The sequence below is a fragment of the Spodoptera frugiperda genome, chromosome 6 (assembly GCF_023101765.2).
Source record: "Spodoptera frugiperda isolate SF20-4 chromosome 6, AGI-APGP_CSIRO_Sfru_2.0, whole genome shotgun sequence".
In the NCBI taxonomy this organism is placed as follows: Eukaryota; Metazoa; Arthropoda; class Insecta; order Lepidoptera; family Noctuidae; genus Spodoptera; species Spodoptera frugiperda.
The window spans coordinates 3,635,524-3,647,178 of record NC_064217.1 but is presented as its reverse complement, the minus strand read 5'-3'; the positions used below and the strand labels follow the sequence as shown (position 1 = coordinate 3,647,178).

General features: G+C 36.7%; 1 protein-coding gene across 2 annotated transcripts; it reads left to right on the top strand.

Annotated features, from left to right (window-relative positions):
• The first annotated feature begins 287 nt into the window (after positions 1-287).
• Positions 288-11,282, top strand: LOC118267578 (beta-hexosaminidase subunit beta). 2 transcript variants are annotated; one of them, XM_035581647.2, is made up of 10 exons: positions 288-663; positions 2,781-3,006; positions 3,578-3,687; positions 4,217-4,425; positions 4,730-4,842; positions 5,999-6,200; positions 6,519-6,648; positions 6,735-6,818; positions 9,931-10,136; positions 10,871-11,282. In XM_035581647.2, the coding sequence occupies exons 1-10, from the start codon at positions 487-489 to the stop codon at positions 11,058-11,060; spliced, it is 1,647 nt and encodes a 548-aa protein (XP_035437540.2). In that variant the 5' UTR covers positions 288-486; the 3' UTR covers positions 11,061-11,282. The 2 variants fall into 2 exon arrangements, with proteins under 2 accessions (XP_035437540.2, XP_035437541.2); XM_035581648.2 differs by lacking the exons at positions 9,931-10,136; positions 10,871-11,282 and adding exons at positions 7,242-7,444; positions 8,167-8,422 and having other exon boundaries at positions 370-663.
• The last annotated feature ends 373 nt before the right edge of the window (positions 11,283-11,655 follow it).

Genomic DNA, 11,655 nt, shown 5'->3' with positions numbered 1-11,655 from the left:
TCCTTGCCTTGCAGATTAAGTAATATTGGTGTATTTACTACCTACCCCTACAACAAATAAAGTCACCGTGATTATTATCTTTTGGACTTTATTTATTTATCAAATCAAATCACTTTCATGCGTTTATAGTGTACAGTGTGATCTACAATTTTATTATAATATTATGTTCCTTACTAACTTTTATGTATTTTAGGACATCGCAAAAGTACTTAATCTACTTATAAAACAAAAGGAAATATGGTTTTTAAATAATATTTTCATTAATTAAAATTTATAGATAGGGTAACATTTTAGGACTATATTCAGAATATAATGAGAAATCATAAGTAATAATTATCAAGACATTAATAATTTAAAATTACTATTTAATTATTTAAAACCTTATCAATCTATGGTAATAAAATGACAAATAAAGCACTATAAAAATAACAGTACACTCCGGACTGTCAGTCGAGTCGTACGGTTTGTGTATATTTTGCCGCGAAAATGTTCCGGCTGATTTTTATTTTTAATGTAGTTTGTATATTTTTGGTGGACAGTTTTATTATCGTTAATCCCGGTCCAAGATACCCACCGACGAAAGGGGAAGTGTGGCCAAAGCCGCAACAGCAGATAAAAGAACAGACTTATTTTAAACTATCGCCTTCAGTATTTAAATTTACGGTAAGTTATGAAATGAAATATAACTCTTTATGTATCGAAATGTGGCCCGAAATCTATTTTACAATATTATTGTACTAAATTAAGTGATACCAATTCATTTAAACTCGTAAATCTAAATCGGAACTTTACATTGTTCAAAGTATTGATTTTATCATACCTACTGCCACTGCTGTAAGAAGCAACCCGCTGGTCATTGTACTTTCATATCGACAGAAATAATAATTCGTCTCGAGTGTCCTATCGTTTTTATGTTTAATCGTGTTAGATAGGTAAGTTAATTCCAAGACTGAATTGGGGATCAAATTAAGTGGCTACGTATCGAACTAGTATTTTCTAGCTGAACTACATAGGTACACAAGAATGCAGTTCAAGTATATAATAATATCTTTGTACATTTAAGATAGATCGACCAATGCGACGTCACGGCTCGATTTTCTATTTTTTTTAATTAGACGACTGATAATTTTACGATCAATATTGGGTATCTGTGTAATATTTATAAGAAAATAGGTGCGTAAATGTGTTTTATACAAATAATAGATAATGGCTTATCAAAAAAAACATAGAAAGTTATTATAAATAAACATATTATTTATAGCTATGTAAAAGATGTACATAGTAGAAAATATAATAATATTTAGTACCTACCTTGTGTACATATTTCATTAAAGTCATTGTCAAAACTAAATGAATCTTCATTAAAGTTTTTCTCGTAATTTACGCCGTTAACGAACCGTCCTTGATTACTAGTAGTAGTAATAGAACTAGTGAAGATTGGCGACTTGATGTCCATTAATCAGTCGCTTTTGTAAATGTGATACACTTTTCCCTTATTTACCTAATCAAATGTCAAATCTATTGAATTTTGAAAGGAGACGTATACTTCTTCATCATGCTTGCCTGCTTGGGCTCAAATTGTAAATAGATGAAACTAAAGCAAATTTTTAGTCATTACTGTAAAAAACTAAAATAGTCGTTAAGGCTTTCTATCCGAAAACAAAGTTTTGACAAGTTAAAGAGTTATCTAATCTATATAATAGCGATTGAATTATAACTCCTATTTTTAAATAGACAAGCTATACAATTATACCTAGGGCCGTATAGTTTTTGGAGCTCTTACAGCTAAACTTGTGTGAACTAAAGTATTGTGGTAGGCTGGAGGTTTTGGCGCCGCTCCTCTACCATGAAGGTGCCGGTCAATATCGCACCATGCGAGGTTTTCAAACTTAAACTTACTTTCAAAGTTTCTTTACACACTATTGACATACGGTGAAGGAAAACATCGATACCTAAATTAATAATTCTTACATTATTGAAGAAATACGGACGATGTTTATTGGTTGTCATACGAATGACATCATAGACCACTATTATAATACTAGAATGACATGATGACATCCAAATATAGAGTTTTCAGCACAGATGATATTTAATCAAGATTATTATGTATTAAACCTTTTTACGATATATTTAGGACTTATTTCACAATGACTGGAAAGCCTCTATGTATCAGACACATAACTTTGAATTAAGAACGTAATTTGTATGCACTATCTCTCCGGATCTAAGTAGGAATGGAAACGTGGTGGTTTTGGTCAGTAAGAGTCTGACACTCTCGCGTCACCAAAGGTGGGAGAAGTCATTGGATGATTTTCCTCCTACAAAAAAGAAAGCTATGTAAAGACATCTAAGATACGTACGTTGTACTCCTAACCCACCTAACCAGCTAGCATCGTAAAAACATTTAGGTAATATTTTTCCGGAAAGCTTTACGCCGCCAATCAATTCAAACATCTAAAGTCTAAACAAAGCCCTATTTTAAGTATTTAGGTAAAGTTGTCAACCACGTCTAACGAACATCCATTGACCTATAAATGCACAGTTTCTCTTTTACATCCTCTTTTAAAAATACATTTAATATCGAGATGGACGTTCGCAATAATATTTATTTATTTTTGGTCAAGGGCCGTTTGCATCCCCAAAGATCATATGAAGTATAATGGCAAAGAGTGTACAAGTAAGACGAAATCATCAGCGTGTTGCAAAAAGTAACAATGTCGTCCTAGGCCAGGCCAACATTTAGTAAACGATAAACTTTTATTTATTACTTTCAACAGGAGACAGGAAAATCGTGTGAAATATTAAAAAATGCTATAGAGCGATACACCGCAGTGCTTAGGAGCACACACCACATAGTGTGGAGACATTCCAAGAAAACATGGAAGAATGCAGAACCTCGGCAAGTGGATACAAATCCCGACTTCCTAGGTACGCTAGAAGAACTGCAGATAAACCTCAGCAGACCATGCGAGGCCTACCCGCACATGGATATGGATGAGAAATGTAAGTATCCATCATAGGTACACCATTACATTAGCAGAGATAACTCGGTTGTCTCTTAACTAGTTGATTCGGTTATTACGAGAATTTGATAATCTATAATATAAAAAATAAGTCAGGTTTTCCTTCCTGACACTATAAATCCCAAACGCACGAACCGATTTCCACGGTTTTGCATTCGTCGGAAAGGTCTCGAACTCCGTGAGAAAATTCAGGAAAAAATCAAGAGAAAATCAGGGAAACGGAGAAAATCATTGGTGGCGAAACGGAGTTCGCTGGGTTAGCTAGTTTTAAATCGGTATCGAATTTTGATGGAAACCATACAAGTAATATCGAAAGTCGATCTCAATCCGAGAGATCGGCTATTAATTTGGGCCATAAGACAATATTTAGTCAGTCTAGTTTAATATTAATTATTGGCCGTGCCGTGAAGCGCGCCGCGTGCGCATGTCTTGACATGGCTCAGTTCACAACGCACTTTTACTTTTATCCATGGAAAACAAATCTTGTTAATAATGACTGTTACTCTTCATTTTCAAGGAATAAAAATTACATTAAAAAAATTATGTTCCAGATAGTCTCAACGTTTCTGCAGTATCGTCGCTGACCAGTGACTCCATATGGGGCATACTGAGGGGCATGGAAACCTTCGCACAACTGTTCTATTTGTCTAACGGGTATAAAGTAAGTTTATTTCCACGATAACACGATACTCACATTTTGTCCCAAATGTGGGAAAGACTAAGAAGAATGGTCCTCTTACTTCACTAAAAAAAAAAACTGCATCTTAGGCTGCCATCATCAGACCAATAGTATCGGATCTTCTAAATCGAGCCTCTCGAGGACTCCGGCCTTTGAATGCATGCATCCGTCATATGACACGTCGTGGACAGTAACTCTAATTTTAGACCGAGCACATACCTTCTTCTTAGCACTAAAGGATTCACAGACAGACATCTCTGTTCATTTTATTTGACATTCAAAATCGCGTCCTTAGCGATGTTGACTTTTACTTAAAAATTGTACTTAAAGCAAATAGTACCCTTAGTATGAGTTTGCTTTACGTTTAAAGTAATCGAAACGAGAGCGCTCCGATTGGCCGGCTCAAATAAACCAACCAATCAGAGCGCTCTTGTTTCGATTATTTTAAACGTAAAACAAACTCGTACTAAGGGTACAGGAGTCGGTTTGATGAGCTACTTGCTTGTTACAGGATGTTCTTATCAACTCGACACAAATCGTGGACTTCCCGAGATACACGTATCGAGGGCTGCTGATCGATACATCGAGGCATTACCTCAGTGTCGCCAACATACTCAAGACCTTGGACGCTATGGAAATGAACAAGATGAATGTTCTGCACTGGCACATTGTAGACGATCAGAGCTTTCCTTATCAGAGCGAGAGATTCCCGCAGCTAAGGTACGAACTTGGTCGTAGATGATTAATAGAAAAATGTACTTATTTTTGTAATAACTATCGTGGTTTATTCACGTACTGAGGTAAGCCTACTGTAGGTAGCGCGACGTCGCCGCGTCTACGCACGCTGGTCCCTATATGACTTAGTTTCGAGTCATATAGGGACTCTTTAAAGTAAAGCTTTTCTCCATTTAGCTTTTTAGCTTAAATGTACGTGAGTAAACCGTGTTTTTTAGTTAATTTAAAATATACTTAGGGGTACTTGCACAAGCATAATGATCACAAATCGCAACACCACTGTTTACAGTGAACAAGGTGCATACGATCCCTCGATGATCTACACGAAGGCCAACATCAACAAGATCATAAAATACGCACAAGACAGGGGGATCCGGGTACTGCCTGAATTCGACGTACCAGGTGACTGCTACGTTCTATCAAAATGTTTATTAAAAGGGTTACAATTTCAATATAAGAAAATATTATGATCTATATATATAAAAATAATATTTCTGTACGTTAGTCTCGGTAAAACTCGAGTACAGCTGGACCGATTTGGCAAATTTTGGAAAAGGGGAAGATGAGAACAAAATGTTTGAGGCGGTACGAAGTTTGCCGGGCCAGCTAGTCATGTCATAATTTTAGGTCGCTGGGCTTTCGCTGGGCCGTAAATATAAAGATTTTAGTAATTGTCTTGGGCCGGTATGCCAAAATATGTTTGTCATAAAACTTTTTAATTGGGTTTTACGGGATCTAAGTACATACTTCCTACACTCTTCTTTTTTCATTCAATCTGTTCTTCTGTGGAATGCGCTCCCCAAGGAGATCAGAGTGGCAAAAAATCGCAGTTCCTTTAAATTTAAAGTCCGCGAGCATATAATTAAGGATTGGCAGACTCAAGTCAATTGAGGAAACTTTCTCCATTATGTGTATATATGTATTGTATATTGTATTCTTATATTTATTCTCTTGTGCCTGTGTTTTGGCTTCGCATCAATCCGCTTCATTTCTCTGCACTACCCTATTGACTGTTAGAGAATGCCTTAAGGCATTAAGTCCGCCATTCACTGTTTTTGTGATGAAGAAATAAATAAAAATACTTAGATTTATTATTACCCGCGTGGTTTGTTTTGTCCGCCGCGTCGTATGGGTAAACATGTAATAGTAAACCGAGGATTGTCCCATTCTAGTAAACACAATACTACATTTATCAGTGAGTCGTTGAGATAACGTCTCAAGAATGACCTTAGATAAGCATGTACTAATCGATACAGGGAAAGTGTCAAGTAGATACTCTTGGTTATGAATACCACTTCTACTAAATTATAATTATCCTGCTCTGCTTCTAGTACTTACCTAATGCTATGCAAACTCACCTTTGAACAATTTACAAAAACTACAAATGTCGAAATGGGCTATTATCAGACGTTAGGTATCGTTAGATGTGACAAATATTTTAATAGAAAGGTCCACAAGAATACTCTACCAGTCCTACGTGTCTATGTCTATACGACTGACATGGCGGACATACACAACATTCCTCTTCATAATAAATTATGTAATTGCCTGTTACCAGGACACACGAGGTCATGGGGCGTCGCATACCCTGGAATTCTCACAGAATGCTACAAGTCCGGTAAAGTAGTAGGCTTGGGGCCCATGGACCCAACCAAGAACATCACGTACAAACTAATAGGCGAGCTGTTCCATGAAGTGCAGGAGCTATTCCCCGACAAATACTTCCATCTTGGAGGTGATGAAGTCGCTTTGAACTGCTGGTAAGATTTTATTAATTGTTAACATAGCATAAACACTAATCATATTATGTATAAGTTTAACTTTCTATATTAATGGGTCATACAACATACAAATATGCTCCGTGCCATTAGGTACAGTCTACTCGATTGCCGCCCCAAACCATAAAAAAGTGATATTTTTGCAATAACTTCTTAATTTAGGTTCTTCACACAATCACGACGATGTTGTATTGCAAGCGTGTCGCTGCGACCGCAACGTTCGACTGTCGACTTTATGTTTCATGACTTAAAGCTTTTTCTTCCTGCGCTTATTCCAAGTCACTGCCGTTTTCTTTCCAGGAGATCAAACCCACAAATATGCAAGTTCATGGACGCCCATAACATGACTCGCACCAGTGAACTGCACGCGTACTTCATGACTAAGGTCCTTCCTTTGTTGGACCAGAAATCTAAGCCCATAGTCTGGCAGGTACGTCTAACTCCAATATACCTGCAACATGAACTATATCTGTCTTTTGATTCATATGTTACGAGAATTCTCCTTAAACATTTCAGGAGGTCTTTTTTAACAATGTGACGTTACCCAGTGATGCCATCGTACAAGTGTGGAAAACTATTGGCCCGAAGGATATGATTTCAGTAAGTTGGTTTACATAACTACTTATGTTACTCATTCTTTCTTTTAGTCTTTTGAACCAAGAAACTATAAATCAATTTCAGTACTTATTTCGCAGCAGTATTTTACATCATCGTGGTTACATGACAATGGACCATGCGAAAACTTCAGGGGGCGTGAAGTTAGTTAAGCCTAAAGACATTCTTCTAGAGTCCTTGCGCTTCTCTAACTTTTCGTTACCTGAGTTTTACCTCAACGTTCACTACTCCATCATCTTAGTAATAATTTAGGTATGTCTCAACGAAAACTGAACTTAGTGACTTTAATTTCGACAGCCACGCACGATTTTTTTTTATTGTATACATTTGATGGGTCGACGTTATAGACATATTTTATAAGCGAAAAAATTCTGCACTTAGTATTATTAATTGACATTAATTACTCAGATCCTGTCCAAACGTCACAAAGTCATTTACTCCTCGTCCTGGTACCTAGACCAACTCCATAATGGCGGAGATTGGAAACAGTTCTACATTCCCGATCCACGGCGCTTTATAATGTTTACCAAACTATTGAATCTAGAAGACATTGTTGGCGGCGAAGCTTGTATGTGGGGCGAAGTAGTCGATGACACCAACTTCATTGCTAGGTGAGTGAGGTAACGGTGTTATACGCAATGACCTTCGCAACACGTGTTAATAATAATTATCATAACATTAAAACGCTGCATTAAATATTTTACAGCTTCCCTTGCAGTATGCTTGCTTGTGCATGATAAAAGCATGCGTAAAATGCTTAATTAAATGGCTGAAATATTGTTCACCAATATATTTTGTAACTATGTATTATGTAGGTATACAATTTGCAGAATTTGTTGTTACCCACCTTTTAGGGAGACTCAGAGTCGCCCAGAGCAATGGAGCTCGGAGTTTCTTTACGCGACAAAATCCGAAATATGGAAATTTACGAAAAAACAAAGAGTTAGAGACATAGCTCTCAACATACTTATGCAGGCTGAAGTGGCAATGGTCAGGCCACGTCGCTCGGAGTACTGATGGCCGCTGGGCCAGGAAGGTGATCAAGTGGTCACCGCGGACCAGAAGACGTAACGTGCGTGGGCAAACCACTAGGTGGACCGACGATATCGTCAGAGTCGCAGGGAGCCAGTGGATGCAGGTGGCGGCTTGTCGTTCTACGTGAAGGACTAAGGGGGAGGCCTTTGTTCAACAGTGGACGTCTCTCGGCTGATGATGATGATGATGTTGTAACCCACGATTGATACAACATTTTGAAGTCACTCGCTTTTATTGCTAAAAGTATAAAGTGTATGTGCATCTGCATTGTGCATTGCAAAGCTTTAATTGATTTTAGGGTGTGGCCTCGCGCCAGCGCTGCAGCAGAAGTTCTGTGGTCCGCTTTAAATCCTCGATACATCTTCTATTACGGAGATCTGATCGCCAACCGTCTAGAGGAGCATGCTTGCAGGATGAACCGCCGCGGCGTCCGCGCCCAACCACCCAACGGCCCGGGTGCTTGCGAAATATAACGTTTGATAAACATTATTGGTTTAAGATGATTTTTATTTCATAAAATTATGCATTTAGAATTAAAGTTTATTATAATGGTTTAGTGTATTTTAATTCTTGTTGCTAACTGTACCTATCTTTCCTAAAATTCCTAATGCTGTCTGTTTTAATTTATAGATAAAATTAATAAAAAGGTTCAAAAATATATGGTACGTCGCATCTTGGTATCTGATATAATGTTTTAAAATTGTATTGTATTGTATTTGCCTTAATTCTAACTGTAATTCTACCTAGATATGTTACTATGTATTCTGTATTATTAATATGTACATATGTAAATATTGTGTCGTGTGAGTATTGCTTCTTGCATACCTTTTTAATTAGTGTGTTGTTGTCTTTCCGTGTTCAACATCAAAATCCCAGAAAAGGGATTAAGGTTGATACGCTGTTGTTTATACCACGAAACTAATACAGTTCTATTATTTACTTATTCTACTCTTTAGTTTATATACCTACTTCGAACACTGTGGTAGGTATCGTGAGTGACCCGGTTGTGGCCACTTTAAGAATTTTGTCGACTTTGATGCTTTCTTAACTTGTTGTTTTTGTTATCACGAACATATTTCTTGTAAAAAGTCATTTAACATGTATTAACCTTGCCTAAGAAAACCCTTTTTTTAAAAAACGTCCAATAGAAAAATAACTGTATAAAAAAGATAAAATAAAGGGAGTTTGTGCCATTTTTGGCCAGATTCGCGCCATTTCTGGCCACGGTCGTGTGCCAGTTCTGGCCATCAAAAAATACAATAAAAGTAATCAAAATTTATTAATTAAATTGGACATTTTACAAACAATGGTTTTTATTTAGTTTGGAAAATATTAAATATTATTACTTCACTTGAATTTAACTTACAAATAAAGAGATCAACATTTATATGACGTTGGTAAAAGCTGCAAAGTAAACTGACCTCCCCTTTGTGTGAAGGCAATTTATTGCATCTCTGAAAATGAAAAATATGTATTTGTTGATATGTAAAGCCAAGGAAAAAAAGCCACGATAAAATAAAGGGGAAGAAGTCGGGTGTCTGTGTACATTAGTTTTGGCCAGCCATGTGGCCAAAGATGGAGAAATTCATAATTTTGTCTCCATTAGTGGCCACCTTCTAATAACCGCACTTCAGAAACATATGGCGACAAAATAACTTTAGTTTCACTTAGACAATATATTCTTCATGTAGTATTAACATAAACATCCAAACAATAAGCAAAGATTTAAAAAATAAAAACCAAATCCTCACCCGCTCGCCTTACCCTTTTTGTTAAGATCTTAACAATTTCACCCTCAACTAAAAAGAATGACTTATTGCATCGAAGTGAAGTTTGACACATCAAAGCTGCCAACGGTATCAGTGTCTCCAATATTCAATATTTTAAATACTGTACATCACAGAGTAATTTATTTGTCCATGCCTTAGTTATAAATATTTGAAGGTCCAAATGGCCACAAAGGGGTCGGTGGCCACAACCGGGTCACTTGCCCTACTATGTTCCATGGTATCAAAGTTATACATGTACCTACATACTAATTTCAATCGAATATTTCTCACAGGTATTGCAAGCCAATCACAAAGTTATCTATTCAGCATCGTGGTACTTGGACTATTTGGCTAATGGAGGAGACTGGGAAGGGTTCTACGCAGTGGACCCACGGCAGTTGATCCCAAAACATTATAAGGAACTGGACTTGAACAAGATACTGGGTGGAGAAGCCTGCATGTGGGGCGAAGCAGTTGACGACAGAAACTTGATAAGCAGGTGCGTGCATGCGTTTCTAATTTAACAGGCCGATAAATTATATGTAAAGGCAGTTTCGCAATCCACTTTAAAATTGCGATAAAACCTTTTTTTAATAGGATGCTGTGGGCTGTGGAGTGAATAAACTTCTGTTCGCGATACAACCGCATCGTGTAAATGTATTTTCTTTTCTCCCTCTCTGTAATATGTCTTTTTTTTGTACCTGTAGGTGTAGGCTGTATGATAATCTGTGCCTATGCATAGACGTGTATAAAACTGCCCACGTATCTCTTTCATTCCGGGAAAGAAAAGGAAAGAAAGAATCGACCGACGACATTATGGCAGTTTCCAACTAGTCAAATTCAATACTTTTGTACTTTTATCGATGTCAAAAATAATACTTTTCTATGAATTTTGTACGAGATCGCAACTTATGACGTCATCACATAAAAAAAAATTAGCTAGAATAAATCTGAAAATAAGTATATCGTCAAATTAATTAATGAAAGTACGATTATTTTGGGACATTCTATTGTAGGTATTGAAAAGTCATAATATTTTTTTTGACCTAAGAAACTACCCAATTTCTGTTATCTAGTGGTAGTCATACCTACTTGCACAAACATTAACGTAAAGACCATGCCTGCTAGAATTAAATATAACAAACACCCAATCACACCAATTTATGTTTCGAGCTCCAAAAACGCCCCTATTATTGCTATACACGGGGCACTTCATCGTCCATTTTTTTCTAGGGTATGGCCCCGTGCTAGCGCAGTAGCTGAGAAACTGTGGAGCGCGGAAGCACCACGATACAACAAGAGCAGTCCAAAGGCAGTGTCGTCAGTGCAGCGCCGTCTAGAGGAACACGCCTGCCGCATGAACCGACGCGGCATACACGCACAGCCACCCAATGGGCCAGGATTCTGTGTTGGAGCAATGTAATTAGTTTACACTATATAAAAATACATATAAGATGCCTATATTTTTGGTATTAATTTCCTAGGTACCTACAATAAAGTACCCTCAAAAAAAACCTACTATAAAGTATTCTGTTTTTATCTATGTATTATGTATCTATATTAACAATACTTAGATACCTTCTAGGTTCTTATAAGCCGATAAATGTATAGCAGTTTGTTTTATTAAATCGATCTTTAAATTTTATATTCGTATTTTATTTTTTAATCCTTAAGGAGTGGGTACCTAATTTACTTTTTTGTGGGGTGAATAACAAATTCATGGATTGGAAGCTACTTAGTATGAAAAATGGCGAGTTGGAATTAAATTATTGAACCGAATAAAATATGTAGATATTTTCTTAGAAGTAAAATACTCAGTATTTTCCTTCCTTGTATATTACTCAGTTTATTTAAAATCAATACCACTGGCATTATGCCTAATGAATTGATGACTAATGGCAATATAATATTATGGTACGAGAGCTAGCAACGTCGAAAAAACAAGCATTTCAAGAAAGCCAGTTTTTAGATATAGTATGTCTCTCACTCTCCCAGACATCATACGGGCTATCTGGCAG

Coding starts and splice junctions, on each gene's coding strand:
- LOC118267578 (XM_035581647.2), top strand. CDS start 487: ATGTTCCGGCTGATTTTTATTTTTAATGTAGTTTGTATATTTTTGGTG. Junction 4,843..5,998: donor GCCTGAATTCGACGTACCAG/GTGACTGCTACG, acceptor GCCTGTTACCAG/GACACACGAGGTCATGGGGC. Junction 6,649..6,734: donor CTAAGCCCATAGTCTGGCAG/GTACGTCTAACT, acceptor TAAACATTTCAG/GAGGTCTTTTTTAACAATGT.